At 41.5% G+C, this 19,523-nt stretch overlaps 1 protein-coding gene across 2 annotated transcripts in view; it reads left to right on the plus strand.

The window, feature by feature from the left end:
• The first annotated feature begins 6,298 nt into the window (after positions 1–6,298).
• ZSWIM8 (zinc finger SWIM-type containing 8) overlaps positions 6,299–19,523 on the plus strand; it is a 57,256-nt gene continuing 44,031 nt past the window's right edge. For both annotated transcript variants that reach the window (XM_051800747.1, XM_051800748.1), the window contains exon 1: positions 6,299–6,939. In XM_051800747.1, coding sequence (XP_051656707.1) covers positions 6,762–6,939 — 178 coding nt within the window. In that variant the 5' untranslated portion in view covers positions 6,299–6,761. The remainder of the gene's footprint in view (positions 6,940–19,523) is intronic.

Consider the following 19,523-nt stretch of genomic DNA (forward strand, 5'->3'; position numbering starts at 1 on the left):
ATTCAGCACAACTCTGCTGAGGTCTCAGCAGGAACCCTTTTAACTCCTCACATATTTAAGCCACAGCAAGGTTGATTAAGACTTGAGAAATCTTTATTGTCCTGCAAGGCTTGCCTTCACAGTTACAGGGGATTAACAATTTGGTTAAACTGATGCAACTTTGTGGCTAACAAAGGGGTGATGCACTGTTTGAATCACATGCCTGTTCACATGAGTTGGGAGAGTGCACATACAAGATACCTGAAGAGCATGCCACTACTCACTAAACTACTATTATATTTAACCATCCTAAATAAATTTGGGTTGCTAAATTCAAAACTAAATGTGATGATAGAATTACAGAAATTTACTTTTCTTCCCCCAAGAAGACATGAGAAATTACCTTGGGAAATGCATTTAAGTTTTGGATAGTAAGTTTTACAGCTCCTTGTCACAGTATTTTGCAAGGACATGGCTGAAAATGAAGAGCTAAGGGTTGGTCATCTGCCTGTGGAAAAGAGAGGACAATAGAAGCAGCTGATTTAATCTGGGGATCCCTAAGTCTCCTAAAAGAGGAGGATCCTGTTCAAAGAGCTTGCCTCCTCAATACATCAGGGATATGAGAACTGCAGGTAAAATGGGTGAACACTCTTTACCTATAAGCATTCAGATAATTTTAAGGATTGACTGATTTGTTTCATAGAGCACCCTGCAATAGATCCTACTTGCTCAAGTAAGTAGTTCTAGAAAAAAAAAATCTTTTCTCCCTCATTTATTACAGAAACAGAAAAGTGACTGAGAAGTATTGTCTCTGTAGCAGCCCAGGTAATTTTCAGTCATCATGACATGCATAATATTTTTCTTAGTGTCTCCTCTTTCTTACACAAGAGGCCAGTTAAAGACATGTAACTGGAAGAGTGCTGACCCTTACCCACACTCATGAGCACAAAACTTGTCAAAGTGTGTTTTCTTAAATGGAGTATTGCTGTGTAGTTGTAGCAACCACGCTTTTTGTAAGAGTGAACCTTTTATTGGTTGGATTGACAATTCAATCGATGACTAAACCTCCCACTGAGATCTGACAGGAGGTAACACTAATTCAATTTTTGAAATAAAACCCCTCACATCCCTAACTCCACGGCTAGATTATTTTTCTGGGGAAAGGCTGTGGAGAATACATACTATTTTGCTGTCCATAATATTGTACACTGTTGTTCTTGCATTTTAGTATCACTTTTTCTTAGCAATCTTTTATCCCTATTTTTAAGTGGTAATGTACCTAATATTGATGTTTTGAAATACTTTAGTGCTGAGAAGCAGCTACAGTGCAAATTTTGCTATGGCCAGTTTCATCTGAAGGAGGAGGTTCCATAGCATGGAGAAACCTTCTGCTTCTGAAGCTGTGAGAAGCACATAAATACAGCTGAGCATTACTTCAGTTAGCCAAGATCTGCTTGCAGCAAAGGTGTGTTGAGAGTCAGCTACTGCAGCACTTGTGCCTTTTTTTTTTTTAATTGCCATTTTTGATTTCTAAAACTGTAGATTGATAGAGAAGGAATGTTGCATTTAGCAATTTTCCTTGGTTATTTTTTGGCAAACTGAAAATATGTTTTGCTTAATGCCTGCATCAAAAGAGGCTTCTCAGAATACTTAGGAAGCTTTCAAGTGTATAACATTGCTAGTTAGGGCAATATGCTCTCTAGAGAAACTGAGTTATCAGTTGCTGAATTATCAGTTTCCATAAATGATGTATCTGACCTGCTCTCTAGACAAAGCAGATATTATAGTGCTTTCACAATCTTTTCACCTGAGCTAGGGAAATGTCCAAATGTGATACTGACTGAGAAAAAGAGGACTTGCAGTGTAACAGTAATTTTCTTTCCCCCCAGCAAAGTGGAGAACATTTATTTCTAGTTCTCTTTAGCTTGGTGCTTCTATCTGTGAATACGTAGTACATATTAGACCCTGCCAGACTGTCAGCTTTGGTAATAGCAGAAGAAAGAAGGAAGTGTGAAAACCAAAACAAATGCTACTGCAGGTTAGTGTGAAAGGAAGAGGAAAATATACTTGTAACCTGTGAAATACAAGGTGCCAGACAATATATGCTCAGGAATCCTTGCAGGCAATATTATTTGTAAATGCCATCTTATGCTTTCTGAAGAGTAGTAGTTACATTCATACATGAAGTCTCAGCCACAATTGTTGTCTTTATAACAATAATTATAACAGCTGTTGCAAAGTGTTCCCCTAGTGTCTCCATTTTCCATGTATGCATGTATGTACCAGTCACTTACCCCTTTTGCATAAGGCTTCAATCAGGCATGTATTCATATTCTCTAAGATTCCAAAGACAGAACCTTGGACACCATCAGTTCCATGTCTCCCATGGAAAGAATTAGTCAAAGATTGGAAAATGCTCAATGCAAATGGAGGAAATCTGTTTTGCAGAGCACGTGATTCCTCAGGGCAGCTTTGCTTTCAGCTTCCTAGTATGCACTGTCTGGAAAAGCTCTGTGCATCCTGGTTAGGAGCACAGCAAGGGACAATGAGCTGTGTGCTGTCCCTTCTTTTGTGCTAAAGCAGTATTTGCTCCATCTGTTTACAGGCCCAGTGTTTTGAAATAATGCTGGTTGGTTATTCTATATCTGTTATTAACAGTGATCAGTGTATCATGAAACAGTGACCTTTCAGGAGGAACAGGGATTCAAAATATAAGAATTAACTGCCGTTTGCCATAGTGTCATAGTGCCAGAGCACAAGAAACTATTATTCTGCACACCTAATATATTACTTAGACACAAAGCCATATGTGTGCTTTAAAAATCTGCCTTTCCTTGTCATTTCTGAGTGCATTATTGCATGCAAAGAGACAATGAAATCCTTGTTGAGTCAGAATGGAACTGAACAGCTGGGTCCCACTGCACCAGCAGTGAAAATCTCTAGAGTGCTGTATTTTGTTATTGAGTCTGTGTTAGATTCAAGCCACAGCGAGCATGTGTTTTTCTTTCAGAAATAAAACCACACTGGATATGACTTGAAGAGTAGCTCACGACTCACCCATGGAAAGCAGACACTTCTGGGGTGCAATGCAGACCCTCTTTGAGTTTTAGTCCCCAGTGAGAGCTTAAGACAGGAAACAAATGTAAATGTTGTAATTCTGCTTCAGGGTATGCGTGAGCACTCACATGTGTCTCTCTCGTCTGGAATGCTGCATTCTGAAAATTGTCTGTTATGGAGGCAGAGAAATTCTGAACAGCAATTTCCTTTTTCTGAAATAAGAGAGAAAGGAAAAAAACCCCGTACATCCCTGTAAGGGAGAAACCATCTTAGTGGCAACCTTGTCATCTCTTCAGGATTTCTTACTGAATTCCTTTCTTCCCAGCAGAACACTGCTGAAATTGTCAGATACTATTTTTCACGGTCTTTTCAGCAGTAACTGTAGTTTTTGTCTGTTGGAAGATCCACGAGAGAAAATACATGCCTGTCTCATGCAATAAGTTGGCTGGAAAAGACATGGATGAGTGCTTATGAACTCCTGTGCCTTTCCAAGCCATAGCCCTGAGGACAAGGAGAAGCAAGTAACCACACCTGCACTCCCTCCTGTTGGCCAGGGGAACAACATACCCAGGCCTGCTCTGCACAAGCCAGAAGACACTTTTTTAGTGTCTTGAAATGCAATTAAAGATAAAACTGCATATGTTCACTCTCCTTTGCTTGCCTTATTACTTCCATCACCTCACCCATGCTTTCAGCCTGTGATGCTTGAGAAAGTGAAAGCAAGATTTCTTTGGAAATCTCCACAACTTGTGGTATCCCAAAGCTGGAAGAAGAAGGAATGGGAGTGAGGTTTGCTACAATTTAATGCAGTCACACATAATGTGCTGAAGCCCCCTTATAATTTCAAGCATGTCACATTAGTACATCTCCTCCTCTCCTCTGACCTTTCTGGATGGGATGGGATTGGATTTTGGTAAAATTCAACAGTGCTGTGTTGCACACACTGCTGACAAAAGATATTGGTGAGCAGCACCAGGCTTATTGCCTCACTGTGTTTCCCTGCCCATTTCTGTCATTTCAAGTGCCACAACATCTAGGCCAGGGTGCCGAATCTCACCTGTAGTTACCTCTTCATTCCTTGGATGCAATGTGTTTAATTTCTTATTTTGGTTTTTGGTCTGTCTGTTAGGGTTTTTTTCCATCTCCTTTTCCCCCTTCAAAATATACTCCAAAATTTCAGCCGTATTTTTTTATTCTTTGAAATTCCTACAATCTGCTAAATATTTTTTCCTCACCAGGGAAACACTTTTACTGATGCAAAACCCTTCTTTCATGAAACACTCCACGAAGTATTATGATACCTTTTGTGTATCTTTGCTTTCCCACGTGGCAGAGATTCTCTGCAATGCCCTTGACCCAGAGTGCTGTTGATGTAACCTGACAGAACTCCCCTTACCAGGCAGGTGTGTCTGTCTCTCGAATTACTGCTGGTGTGGTGCACTAACAGGTCATTTGGCAGCAGAGACCCAGTCAGGCATCAGCACAGGACAACTTTTCTGCAGGATTAGCCAGAACACAAGCTTGGCACAATGTGCTATGGCATGTTGCCCTGCACCTGGCTTGCATGCTGTCCTGCCTCCCTGCAAGTGCACCTATGGAATGTTGGCCTTGGTGTGTTGCAGTAGAAAACACGACAAGCCATTTTCATCTCTTTGCTTTCTTTCAGTATTCAGCCCTGCAGACGCTTTCTTTACTGGTAGAAAAGCCACTACTTTCCTTTGCTCAGGGTTCTGGCCCTTCCCAGGAGGGACTGAAGCATCTGACATTCTGACAAGTAAAGGACACTGCAGTGATGCACCTTTGTGTTCCAAATCTTACACTGGTAATCACTGCAACTGTAAGAACAAGCCATGTAGTAAGTTTCCTTTAAGATCCAAGGAGCATCTCTTAGCACCCTCCAATTAATGTAATTTTTTTTGATCAAGTACTATGGATGAGGCAGATGGTGAGTATTCCTAGATGCAGTTTGGTCTCTCTCAGCTCTAGGGTTACTATTTCTGAGTGTGTCATTCTTTTTTCCCTGTAATTTGTTTTGTTCCCTCTGTACAAACGTGGGGAGGGAGGTGCAGGTCCAGCTGTTTGGCTGATGTGTATTCAAAGAGAAAGCTTATCCTTTGGTATTTTACCAGTCAACTCTCACAATGAAGCAATGAACTAGACCTCCAAAAAAACCGAATTAGAAACAAAAAAATTAAAAATAACCTCACCCCTGCAGACTTCAGAGTGGGTAGGACCGGAAAACTTGACCTAACCTGTGCAGCTCCTCCTGGAACTGGCAAGGGAGTTACTTTTTTGGAATTTTGGAGTTGTTCAGGCCCTGCAGCTCCCCAGATACCTCCTTTCCTTCTCCTGTTGGGAGAGCGAGGGGCTTTCTCGGCCCAGGCAAGACGGTCCCTGCACTTAGACTGGTATTTCTGAACAGGACTGACTCGAGCCACGTTCCCTTCATTTCCTTTGTCTTCTTCCCTTGGTCTTCTCTCCTGCTTTTTTCCCCCCTTCTAACAGAAAACATTACTGAGAACTCAGACATTTCTCTCCTTCCCAATCAGATGATCCCAGTTGGGTCATTTCTACCTCACACAACTGATCTGCGGGGACAACCCCTGCCCCCCTTTCAGCACCACTGGCGCTCTCCCGCTGCCTCTGGCGGTACGGGCACAACGTGGTTCATTACAGCCCCTCCGAGCGGCCTGGCTGCGAAGGGTAGCCAGCTCCCGGCAGAGCAGCCGGCGCGCCCGCCATTCCCACGTTCCCGGGGCCGGGAATTCCCTCACTCCGTCCCGCCCGGCGCTCCCGGCGTGCGGCGCGCGGCGGAAGCCGGAAGCGCGGGTGCGGAAGCGGCGCTCAGCTGGCGGGGGGTGTCGCAGGTGAAGCTGGGAAGCGCGGAGCCATCTTGGTGCCCGCGCCGGGCAGCGCCGGGACCCGCCGGGGCCGCGAACCGCCGGGCTCGGGGGCGTCCAGAGGGGCCCGCGGGCCATGGGCTCGTAGAGACACCGCGGCGCCACCGCCACCGCAGCGGCGACAGGCTGCCCCCGCCCCGCCCGCCGGGACCAGCGCCGGCAGCTCCCCGCCGGCCGCCGCCCGCGCCCCCGTGAGGCCGGAGCCGCCGCCCGCCCGAGCCGCGCCGGTGCCCGCCGGTGTCGCGCCGGTGCCGAGCCGCCGGGAGGTCGCGCCGCCCCCCCGCGGGCGCTGCGGCCCCGCCGGGCCGTTCTGCAGCCCCCGGAGCGGGAGGGAAGTTGTTCCCCGGCCGGTCCCGGCGCTGCCCCCGGTTCCTGCGCCGGGAGTGAGACAAGCACAACCCCAGGGAGCCCGGCCCTGCGCACAGACACCTCCCGGAGGAGGAAGGCGGCCCCTTCCCTCGCCCTGCAGCGCCGGGAGCTCCCGGACCCTCGGTGTGCCCGGGGCACCTGTCCCGCCGGGAGGCAGCTCTCACGGACCCACCAGCCCCCTCCGCCTCAAGTACATTCTGTGGACATAAGCATTTTTTAACTTTTTAAAGAACTTTTTTTTTTTTTCTCCACCCACTGGGATTTTTACGAGCTTCCCCGTAGTTATTTCCTGCTTCTCCCACCTCAGCCAGCGCTTTGTTTTTTCTTGGCACCGTAGAATGGGGATCGAATCAAAATCGAGATTTTAAGCATTGTAGGAGCCCTCGAGTCCATTCACCTGTTAAAAGTGAGCGGTGCTGTTTCTGTCTTTTCCCCCCACGTCGCCTGTCGGATGTGATGGAACTCATGTTCGCAGAGTGGGAGGACGGGGAGAGGTTTTCATTTGAAGACTCCGATCGCTTTGAGGAAGACTCTCTTTGTTCCTTCATCTCTGAGGCAGAGAGCCTTTGCCAGAACTGGAGAGGATGGAGGAAGCAGTCGGCTGGACCCAATTCTCCCACTGTCAAAATGAAAGGTAAGGTCACGCGGATGCATTGGGGTATTTGGAAGTTGTGGGGCAAGGGAGAGGGGTGGTAGGTGAGGAGATCTGCCGTAGGAATGTCAAAGCAGTAAAGAGAAGTCACATGTAGGATCATTGTCAGGATAAGTTTTGACCACAGATTGAAGCTGAAAGTTTACCGGGAATCTTAAGACAAAGCTGTCTTTTGGGTGAGTTTTCACCTGCATGTGCTCTGTAGTATTGTGATGCTGCCCTTCTGAGTAGGTTCTGCGTGATTGCTCTTGGAAATCCGAAAACAGTTTTCTATGAACAAACTGCAGACTGGCCTGGGAATAATTGTGCTTTTGTTGAAGTACACCAGGGTTTCATAGAGGTTTTTTTAACTGCTATGAAACTACTCATGTAAAGCCATGTAAGCTGTCATTGTATAGAGCAGTCCTTTTTCCTTGCCTGATTCTTGACATTTCACGTTTTTCTTGTAAATTAGCTCTTTATGTTGCAGTAGTAGAGCAAGAGGGCCTTAAGACTCTCACAAAGAAGTCAGCAAACAGTGTGCCTGTTTCAAGACTTATTTCCTTTCTGTTGATAGTAACTTATTTTTAATAGCAGACAGGGAAATAAGTAACACTAGCAATTAAAATTTGTTTGAATTATCATATTGCTACTAGCTCTTTGCTTGATTTTTTTTCTTTTTAATGAAACTTAATTTCTCTCGTTATCCCACTGCATTGTGATCCTGGAATTCAGGCAGTGTTTACATCAAACAGAGCCAGATACACAGTTAACAGAAATTACACAAGCTTTTTCCACTCTTCCTTTCATGTGCTTCTGTTTCTTCAGCCCAGTCTCAGTACTTTTCCTGTTATTGCTGACCTTTGTGACCATTACCTGCCTCTTTAATATCTCCCTGTGTGGAACTGCAGAACTTCATTCTTTTCTGAATGTTGGCCTTACATGAACAGAGAATGCAATTTATGTTGAATTGTGATGAAATCCGGCCATGGTGTTCTATGGACAAATGTTCAGTTGTCACTGGTTCAGTACCAGAAAGTACACTTTGCATTAAACATAGAACAGAGCAGCTTAAGTTTTAATGTTTTAATAAATGTAATAAATTTAAACTGTCCCAAGTTCTGGATATGAAACCTCCAGTGTCTCCTGATTAGTCAGGGTTAGGGTTGACAGTAAGATGAAAACTGAACAACCCAGCCTAACCCCAAACAAGGGAGAGAGAAATCCTGAATACGTGTCAAATTGCATAGCACTCTTGGATCCTCCTACTGGGGTCCACTGGTTTTTAGTATGGAACATTCTGTTGGTGTAAAGACGGGGAACTGTGTTGGCATGTTTTTAAAAGCTGTGAGTGTGGAGATGTGGAGGCACAGGGCAAAGCTTATATACTTCATGGTTTTGCTTTAGGTCTTGTTGAACGTGTTAACTTGCTGGAAAGAAGCTAAAGTATTGAGAACATAGTGGTGTGGAAATAAAGATCTCTAGTTTGTCAGAGGTGTATGAAATGATGTTTGCAAAGGTGATTGTTTCTATTCAGCTTGGAAAAGCTTTTAGCCAACTTCTGGAGTGTATGATTGTGTGTTCTTTTGGGTCTTGACCTAGTTCCTTTAGCTCTCTTGACCGAATTACAGGCAAGCAGCAGTTGCTCTCTCTGCTGTCATCCACTTGTTGAGTTAAAATGAAAAGTTGCTTCAGTAGATTTTGCATATTTGCAATCCTCAGTCTCTTTTCTGACAGGCAAAACACAATAGCTAACATTATTGTTGTGATAGTTGTAATTGTTTACACCATATTGAGATGTTGCTCTTCTGGATTCTGCACACTTTCATAGGCAAAGCTTGTATTGCTCGTACTTGGTTCATATATTTTAGATTTTATCTGTAGAGAGAATTAATTCCTTTGTATGAGAGTTGTACTTTAACAAGAGGGACATGCTGAAAGGATACTGTTGCCTGCTTTAAGGTCCTTGCCTTAAATGCCCAGGCTCTGGTCGGAGTTATATTGAGAAGTATGTGAATGTGGATTTGCTGCCTCAATAATTATTTATTCACTCTACAAAGTCACATATGATATTACCAAAACGGAACACTTGTAGGGACTTTACTGTACACAGCATGTTGCCAGCGAATCTGGTCTGATGTGGGTTCTGTCATCTGGGATCTCCTTGGATTTCAGAACTATTGTACTGATTTTGTTATTTTTAATACCTCTTTTTGACAGTGTCTTTTAGTCAGAAAAGACAGTTTGTATTGAGAACTTGCTGGGTCCTGAGGTTGTCAGTTGTAATGAATAATTTCAAATGTGATAATTCTGAATTGAGCTGTGTGGTTTTATTTCCACAGTTTACCATTTTACTGTGCCTTTGCAAACAAAAAATGAGGTTAGACACTAGGTTCTTCTGTGTTAAATGCTAAGAGAAAACAAGAGGAACTGTATTCTGTTAACCTTTTCCTGCAGTTTGGAGCTTAGCCTGTGTTTTGGTTTGGAATTAGTCAGACAAGTTATGTAATTGAAAGCATTTTTAACTTTTTCAGCTGTTTTTGATTTGTCCTTGCAAGTGTCCAGTTCTTCATTAATTAGTTCAGAGAGACTCCCCCTGAGACTGATGGAAGTGCTGTTGGCTGAGGAGTTCTCTTAAACAAACAGCTTGCATACTTTTTACGTTCAAAAGGCTTTCTTACCTTTTGCAAGTTTTTATTTTCTTCTTGGGTATTTTTAGTATTATTATATTACTTGCTGTAAATTTAACAATAAGGCTTGGGGTAGCTCATTGCAAATAAATACAGTATTCATGGCAGAGCGTTGCCAGAAAGATGAGTTATTCACTTGTCAGTCACTCCATTGGCTTGTTAGGTATCTTTAGTAGTTACATTGGAAAAATAGAATGATAATTGGTTGATTTTTTTCTCATTTCATTTTTGTTATGGAAAAGTTCTCATATAGTTTCCCTATATTCCACTGTAGAAAGGAATTTTCCCCTTAAATATAGAATTGCAAAGGTGAAGGTGGAATACATTGTTGTCCACTTCATGGATGCCCTTGGATTTTGAAACTACTCTCCACTGATTCACCTGTACTGAAATCCTGGAGGAAACATGTCAGTTTTGGGAGCACCAGGAGTCCTGTCATAATTTTCAGCATTTATTTTAGGAGTGACTTGTTCTCTTGCTAGACTGCCTTGCTTGCTTGTGTTACCCCTTGTTGTTTAAATTTTGAATGGGCTCGTGCTTCTGACTGATACTTGGCCATTGCCTGTGCATACCACTGATCAGAGGCTCTCAGCTGCACAACCAGACAGGGGATTCTGCTCTGAAGTTCAGGTGAATGGGTGTTTTTAAAAGCAATGTCCTTGCCATGTATTCAAAACCATCTGGTTCTTCAAGTTGGTTTATGGCTCCCACTCACTTTCTTCTGTATGAAATGATATTCCACCCTTTTGCTGCCTCTCTACCAACAAATGCACCCACTTGCCTTTTCTCCACTTTTCTGGACAGTCTTTTTCAATGGTAATTGAAGTAAGTCTGGTGTTTCTGCAGATGTTTTGTCATCAGTTGTCTTCACATAAGGATTTTTGTGATAGAGGTTATAAGAATAAATGTTCAAGTACACTTACTATCTCTTCAAACTCACTGAGGCTTTCTTTCTTCTTGAAAGCTTCTAAGGTTTCCCACCCTTAGTCCTTTCTATTTCACAGTTTCTGAAACATAAATGTTTACCAAACACTTAAGAAGTTGCCATTAATACTGTAGGATTCTAAATAGTGTGTTCACAATATTTTCACTCAGTTTGTATTTAATCTTTCACACCAGACTCGGTTGGAAGGCACTGATGAGTTGTGTTGAATCAGTTTTCAATAGGCAGCTAGCAAGAAAACTTGACTTGTTTTTCCTTTCCTTTTCTGTTAGCTTGTTGCAAAACCTCCCCAGACTTAACTAAGAATTGATGCAGGCAGTGCTTTCCTAGAAAGTATCCTAATTTTCCGGCCCCAGACAGTTTTTGTTCTTTCAAACTGTTAGGAGTGCCCACAACGTTAGGTTTTGGGCAGAGTGCCTCACAAGTACAAGCTGTAGAGAGGAAGTCATTGGCAGAGAATATACAGAGCCTGAGGTGAAGATATGATCAGTTTAGAGACCAAGGTTTGTGCAGTGTCTACACTGGTAAAATGACAGTGACTGATTTTCACTGATTTATACAGACAAAGAATACATGGCTTAGAGAGCAACACTTCTTCCTCAGGATTGCCAGGAACTAGTAAATCGAAGTTAACCCATGTTCAAGCAGTAGCTTCATAAAACAGCAGGAGGACCATGTAGTCTCTTTCAAATTCATAGTGTGCTCTTCAGACTCCTGGTGTTTTAGGAGAAGAATGTTGGTGTCATCCAAAGCGTGTCCAGTCCTTGAGCCTGGTGAGGCTGGAAATGAGGACTCCCTGGTTCGCTGCTGTTTTGTTACTGCCTGTGTATAACAAAGTTACAACTGATTTTTTTTTCTACTTTATTTGTGCCTCTGCTCTTAATTTGTCTCTTCATTTGCATTTTCCTGTGCCTTTCTGAGGTAATTGAGTGTGTGTACCCTTCTATTTAGAAATGGGCACTGGAGAAACTACATAAAGAAGCTATCAGGAAAAGATACCTTTTTTACTGCTGAGATTTTTTTAATTACCAATCCAGTTTTAACTCTCATGTCGGTCTTCTGGCCTTTTCCTTTAGTTAAGTTTCTCTTCCCCTCCCAAAAAGTCTTGAACATTCTTTGTATATTTTAATGTCTTATCTTTCTACAGGGCAATGTCTCATTTTCTCCTGTCTCATCTTTCTGCTTATCTTTCTTCCTGGCTTCCATGGATTTTTCTGTTTGTGTTTTTCTCCTTTCTTTCACCTTGAGGAAATCCCTGTGCTGCTGAATGACCAGAGATCACAGAGGCTCTATTTACATTTCAGGCTCACTGAACCTGTAGGGGTTATTCTTCTCAGTGGCATGTTTACTTCTGGGGAAGCAAGGATAAGGATTCAGGTTTGATCCTAGACTCTGGATTGTGCTCTCCCTTTGTTTCCTATCCCTTTCTTTAACTCCTCCTATCCCTTTTTTCCCCACCTGTTCTTCATTGCTAAAATTTTTTTTTTTAATTTTTATCTTTATTTTTTACCTGTAGATAACTAGGTCTGTCCTGAGGTGAAAACAAAATGAAGACAAAACATTTCAGGATTTCTGCTAAGCTACACACGTGTGTGATTGGGCAAATGAAATTCTATAATGAAATGCAAATGTATTTTGATCATTCAGTATTTTACTCAGCACATGTTAAAACAGCTTTCTCTTTTCAGACTTAGGAAGTACTGCTTATGTCACTTCTTTCAGGCTAGCACTAAAAGTTATTTTGTTAAATTAATGTGTTTGGATATCTGTATGATCAGGGGCTGTAAGCAGGAAGAGTAGGTAGGAGACTAGTTTTGTGTCAGCCACCACAGAGTGCCTTGTGTTGTGAGCTGTGCCCCTCTGTGTATCTGGGGTCACCTGTCAGCAAAGCAGTGGGGAATCAAACTAAAAACAAAAATTCCTGCCGCTTCTGGAGTGTTGCTGATAGAGGCCAGAAGTCCAGATGTGGTTTTTTTCTGATAGATTATAAAACATGTAGAAGAAAATGAAATTCCTGCCCTGATGAAAGACGTAGAAGATTTAAAATAAGAGCTTAGTTACTCTTAAGATGCATCTTCACTTCTTGGCAGATTACTCAATTCCAGAACCTGCATTTTCTGGGTCTGCTTTTTGCTAGTATTCTACAACGTGGGTGAATTTCTGTGACTTCACTTGACCATTAGAGATTTTTTTCCCAAGTTACTTCCCTTTGTGGGAGGCTCCAAGATGGATGCTAGAGGGGAGAATATACTTGAGAATGAACAGGAGGTAGGTCAGAGACCAAAAACAATATAGAAAAGAAAGTCCACATTTTTTTACAAAAATATAAATAGATAATGTGATAAAAGAAATATTACCCAGAATTTGTCTGCAAGTCAAGGGAGTCTTTACAGGAAGGCATCCAGATGTACTTTTTTTCTCCCAAGTTACAACATTTAGGTGGTGACTTCTTGAAGCAGTGGGCAGGTGAACACCTGGGCAACTGATTCTGACTTCCTTTGTTCAGAAAAATGAAAAATTTAAGCAGATGGTCATCATTCTTTGCTATCCAGAAATACTGATAGACATTAGTAATTAATTGGTGGAGATCTGAAGATGAAAACACCAGTGTTTTAAAATGCAATTAGTATGGTTAGTTTGGTGGGTTTTTTTCCCCCCAGATAAACTATTGGAGAAAGTCAATTGCAGCTTTTCTCTTTGGCTTGAGATCTGTAAAGATGCTGCTTTGAGCATGTCTCCCCAGTCAGAACTAAAGAAAAAGTGAGTTGACCTTAAAATAGAAGTAGTCAAGTTACCATCTAGACTCTTTCTTAGGTATATTCATTAAAACAATGCCTACATGCAGCCAAGCCATTCTTACTGGCATCTTGTCAATGTGTGTGACAAAATGAGGTTCTTTGTTGAAGTACAGAAAAATTGCTGAACCCCTGAGTACAGAGTACTGTATGCACTTATGGAATCTGTCCATGTCTTTTTTCTGGTCTTTGTAAGACTTCAGGTTTACTGTTCTTAATATGGGCTCACATTTGCCTGACTTGAATGCTCAAGTTCCATGCTCTTAGGAAATGTAAAAATTATTGGTAAGGGTTTAACATTTAAGCTTCATGTTAGTCCTGCATGTACTGTGTAATTAATAGGTGTACAAGTGAAATGACAATGTTTTCTGAGAATCTGATACCTTTGTTCAGTCTGTATGGCATCATTTAGTGATTCTCTTGAGCTGTTTGCAGTTCCTGTTGCATATTTCATGTAATTGCATTTCCTACCTCTTATTTAGGTCAGTAAATACTGAGATGGGAGAAGAAGAGAAATGTAACTGTAAATTTGTTTACCAGAGCTCCAAATGAAAATCTTTGCAGCTTAGACCTGCATGTAACCTTCATGCATGTCTCGAAGAGAAGGTGATCTGACACAGAGAAATGAGTTGCACTTGACCCAGAATGCCTTTGGAAGTTTTCATTGAGTACTTGCTTGCATTTAAAGCAGTAGTGCATGGGTCAGCAAAGCTGCTTATCCTTCTTGAGGACAGGGAGTTAGTTTTGCTGTCCAGTTTTGAACAGGAACTATGTTCTTGTTGTATTCAGAAGATGGGTTGACTTTGCTTCAGTCTTGCGGTGTTGGAGAGATCTTGGGAGATATTATTGGTTTTCCTAACCAAATCCATGAAATGGACTGCCATTAGTCAGTGCCTCACAGTTTTCCAGGGATGATTTTGTTGTTATTTTTGTGCACTGAATATAATAGACATGCTTGTAACTAATCCCTGCTCTGGGCTGCCCAGGGAAGTAGTGGATTCTCCGTCCCTGGAGGTTTTTAAAAAGAGAGTGGATATGGCACTCAGTGCCATGGCCTAGTAACCACAGGGGTAGTGGATCAAGGGTTGGACTTGATGATCTTGGAGGTCCCTTCCAACCCAGCTGATTTTTTGATTCTATGATTCTGGTTTTTTTTACTTTAGAGGTGAGAATGCCTCATCCTTTATTTATTCTTTTCAGACAATAACTTTCCCATCAACCCCAACAAAATTGGCCCAATGTCATGCTGATACACTCAGTAATGCAGCTCTTCGGTGTTTGCCAGTGTATTTGTTTGGTGGCCAAGTGATACTGCTCTGGGATTTATTTAGACACATGAAAAAAGCTGGTTGGAGATTAATTTTGCATGCAATACTTAAGGGTGGTTACCAATGGTAAAGAGCAGCATATTAAATAGTAGAGGTTGTGTGGTGTTTTGTGTGATTTCCTTTTGTGTCTGAAAACATATCAGTACTTCTTGGGAGAAATTGAGTCTCAGCTGTGATGCAGTCAGACTCAGACTTTTTTATTTATGTTCCATTATCTACATTCAGAAAAAATAATCTGGTCCTAGTTGGTCTTTGTAGCTTGTTTTTTTTGTCATAGGCCACTGGAGATAATTTTGAATTCTGAGCTTTTAAAATACCTTGTGTGAGGCAAAAGTGAGAATAACTGGTAATACTGAGCCTTGCTTTCAGACTGTGCTCTGAATGTCCAATCCTGGTTGTGCAGGATGCTTTCTGAATTGGGTGAGAGTGAGGAGTAACAGTGCAGGGGAAATGACTTGCCTGAAGCTAATCTGCTTCATCAGCTGTAGAGTTATTCTGAATGCAAGCTGCCCAATTTGTCATGAAACCTTGGCCAGCACTGGCATGAATACAGTGTTTTGTAGCACTGTCTGTCTTGCTTTACAAAAATCTGCTGTTCATTTTAGGATTTCTAACAGCTGTTGGTTGCTTGCCCAGGCTGCTCTTTTTATGAAATGAATTTTTTTTTTAGGGAGGGAAATGGAAGAGTGTTTGGATTAAGAATTTTCTTGTCTGAATTTCCAGAGGAGGTTGTCAAGTTATGAATGCTGCACTGCCTGCCTAATGCTGGTAGCACAGTTTTGGGATCTCAGTCATGTTAGAGTGGGTGAGAGTTTAGGAAAAAAAGCTTACTGACATTTTGCTCTTAAGATGCAGAGTTTATGAAGAGACAAATAGAACTACTGGCATAAGGCATCGATGTACCATTGAATACTCCAATTACTCCAGTTCATCAGCACAACCCTGTGCAGATTTTCAGTTATTACATAGGAGAAGCAATAAGGTCGAATGGAAAATAACACCTTTCTGATCTGGATTTGACTTGTATTTGAAGAGGTTCTTACATTTGCTCAGAGAGGATGTTTCTGTAGGTACATTGTACACATTCGCAACAAAATCTGATGTGAACCATGAGGCAGAATGTAGGTGAGCAGGATCTTAGGACTTCAAGTTTTTAATGTTGGAGGAATGTGCTGGTGTTTCTGTCCTGGAGTCATGAAACCAAATCTTGGATTTTGGTTTCATTTTTTATCCCCTTCCACATCAAACGTGTTTTTCATTACCAAACATAGCTTGTAACTTTCCACATTCTGAAGATGTAATTCAACTGGTTTTCTTTGTAGAGATCTGGTTTCTAATACAGTGGAGCGTTGTAGCTATGATGCTTTACGGGCATAAAGACGACAAGTTTTTAAGGAAAGAAGGGAAATCTTTTGTTCAGACAGCTGATCCTTGGAGTGCAGAAAAAGTTTTCAGATGTGCAGCTCTTTTACTGTCCACTAAGAGGGATGATTTTACAGCAGGTTTAGCTCCTTGGCAATTAAAATTTACTTGGGCACATTGACACTCCCAAGTTCATGTTTAGTACTGGTGAAAGGAGGTCTAACATTGACAGGGTGGTTATTTTTCTTACTAACATCTCATACTGCTCTGAAGAGAGAATTCCTTCAGATTTTTTGCCTCTTAAAGTGTTGTTGCTGACAGAGACTGCAGATGGAGTTGGGAGGTGTAGAAACAAGCAGCTGCTCCAAAAAGGTACTGAGAAGTTTGCGTCCTTCTTCACACACGTTGTAGCTTCCTGCCACGAAGAGTTGTTTCTTGTGTAATTTTCTGAAAAGTCCTGTGGCAGAAAGCATCAGCCTTTTTCTTCTGATGTAGGTCTGCTCAGCAGTACTGGGCACCTCAAATCGCCCCTGGTAATGCCAGTACCACATTATTTGGTTAAACTGTAATTTCTCCCTGTTGTTTAAGTTGTGACAAGAGTAACAGTATTCCCCGCTTGCTGTTGCTGCAGTCAGTTATGGCAAACACTGATATTTCGTGTGGGTTTAAAGAATGTTTCTGAATCATTTTGTGGAAGTTTCCAAACAAAGTTGTGTTTGGATTGTCTGACAAGGTGATCCGAGTAGCTGTTCTGGTAGTCAGAGGACATGGAATGGCTCCCCATGGGTCTCAGGTTCTTCTCTGGTGTGGCACAGGGCTGGGAGATCTGATTATCAGGGGAGAAGTCTCATTTGGAGAGAGCGCAGGAAGAAAGAGGAATATTTTGCCCACTAACCAATAGAAGTTCAGGAAGAGAAAATGCTGCATGTATTAGTGTGTGCTATGCAGGCTAACATAAGAACCCCCCCTACTGTGTCTACTTGCTTGTTTGAACGTTGTTTTAGCTTTAAAAGGATGGACACTGGAACTTACAGCATCGCAAAGAAAGTCTTTCTGAAGTTAGATTATGGCCATTTTATGCAGTAGAAGGTTTTGCTACTGGCAGAAGGTTTTTGCTAGCAGGAAGAAATGATGAATTACTCTAGGAAGAGTTAAGACATGGCTGTGGGATTTTTGGCATACTCTTACCGATTTAAATTCTTAGTGGGTTAGGACTCCTGGACTTTACACACACGTCATGTATCTTCTAAGTTTTAGTTCTCTGAGCAGTTATTGCTTAGCATTATAAAATCTCACTAGCTTTCTTTTTTATGCCTTATGAAATCTTGTAGAAGTGTCACCAGGAGCTGGCATGAGACTGGAATACTTAAAGATGTAAATTAAAATATTTAACTTTAAAAATAGTAGCATCAAGATAAAGTAGTTTTTAACTCAGTCTAATATTGAAAGAGCCATAGTTGTGCTGAGTATGTGGGATCTTTCCTCTGTTAGGCACTCAGGTTCTTTAATATAAACTGGTTTGGGATGCAGTCCCTATGCTTGATGTTACCATGATGGTGATACCATTTCTCCACAGGTGAGGAAAGTTAAGTCAGCTGGGTTTTTTTTATCTCTTTGCATCTAGAGAGTGAATGTAGAAAACCATCATGAAATGGGTTTCTCAGAAATTTTTCTTTAAAATAATTCAGATGACCAGAAGGGAACTGCAAGGCTTAATGGGTTTAAAATACTGACACTTGAAAAAACCCCACCCACTCATCCCCTCTAAATCCACAATATACTGTGTTCTGCAATTCTACAGGGTTTGTGTGCAAACAGAAAACGAATATTGTTTTTCTGATACTTTGATGTATGTTCAGGCTTGCCTTATAGAAGGAACTAATTCTTGCTTCCTAAAATATCTTAATCTTGGAGGCAGAAGTCATGATGTCAGGAGATATGTGTGTTGAGTCAGCCACATAATATACTTCTCTCATTATGCAGGAAAATCTAAATCCAGCAAAAAAAGATAGCATGAGCCATGAAATATTTTGACTTACATGTACGAGCTGTTTGTGATGTAGTTTTAACCAATTTTCAAAAATTGAATTCAGATGAAATTTGTGCTGTAGGTGGTGGAGACTTGGGGGGTGAATTGGACACCCTCCTGTGATAAAACAACCCATTTGCAATGGATTAAAAAAACCCCAGGCAATTCTTAAAATGTCGTGATGGTTGTAACGGAATTTGTGTAGTAATAGTTGCTGCAGTTTGTCAGTTAAGTGTGAGGTTTCTAGTTCTGGACCATAATCTGCCCATCTGGGATGTGTATTTTTAATGGTTTGTGGCTATGAATCTCATCAGTCTTATCCAGTAAATGCTAATGAAAAAATTGTGTTGCTTATTCATCTTCTCAACTGTTTTGTACATAAAAATGTCATTCTGTGGCTTAGGGCTGATGTAGGCCTCCCCCAAATTCTTCTTTTTGCTTTCAGCGTGGTCTGATATCTGCATTTGCTACTCATTGACATTATTTTCAGTGTCATTTCGCTGCTGCAAAATGTTTATGTGATCAGATAGAGTTGTATAACTCTAGTTGAGGAAATAAGAGGTATAAGAACATTTTGTAAACACAGATCCCATTAGGGTTTTAGTACTCTTAGTAAGCTTACGGGGGTAGTAGCAGTGAACGAGGAGGAAGAAAACAGCAAACAAGAGAAGAAGATTGGTTTCTAAATTTAAAAAAACCCCAAGACTTTTGGTTGAGAGTTCTGCACTGTTTACAGGCAGTAAGAAGGGTAATGTGCAAATTTAACAAGTGAATTGCATAGACAGAAAAATAAAAACAAACAATCCTGATAGTTGTTTTTTTTCTTTATCCTGTGAACAAATCAATGTACTAATGATTCATACTTTGTTCTCTGGAGCATTTTGCTGATTTGTTGATCACTTAGTTCTCTGTAGGGCTCTGTTTTCAGTTATTAAAAAAAGTGTGTGTGTATATGAGTATTTTTATTCTTACGTGGTGAGAATATCATCCTACCATAGAAGCCTATTGGAGAAGGCCATTTTAGAGATTTTCTTGTGGCTATCTGCCTGAAATACTTGAGGTTGCATTACACTGCCCTGTTGTTGCTGGTTTTGCTAGATCATCTGCTTAGTTGCACCTGCTTGTTATGAGTATGTGAATGTTTTAAAAGTACAGAAACATTGAGAAAAAACAAAACCAAAGGAGCCCTAAAGTCAGAATGTTCCCTTGGGAACATTGTTTTCTGAGTGAGCTTGATTAACAGTCAATCTGCAGCAGCATTTGTAGCATGCTATCCCATCACTTGATCCCTGTTCTTGTCTTGTCTAACCCTCTTGGTCTGTCACAGCATGTGAAAAACTCACACAAATGAATTCCACCAGAGGCTACTGTTCTCCATTTGTTGTTGCAGCTGGCTTTGTGAATGCTGAGGTGTTGTGCAGGGACTTGGTTTGGAGTGGG

This window comes from Manacus candei, unplaced genomic scaffold (genome assembly GCF_025592945.1).
Source record: "Manacus candei isolate 608988 ecotype Guabito, Panama unplaced genomic scaffold, ASM2559294v1 h1tg000050l, whole genome shotgun sequence".
In the NCBI taxonomy this organism is placed as follows: Eukaryota; Metazoa; Chordata; class Aves; order Passeriformes; family Pipridae; genus Manacus; species Manacus candei.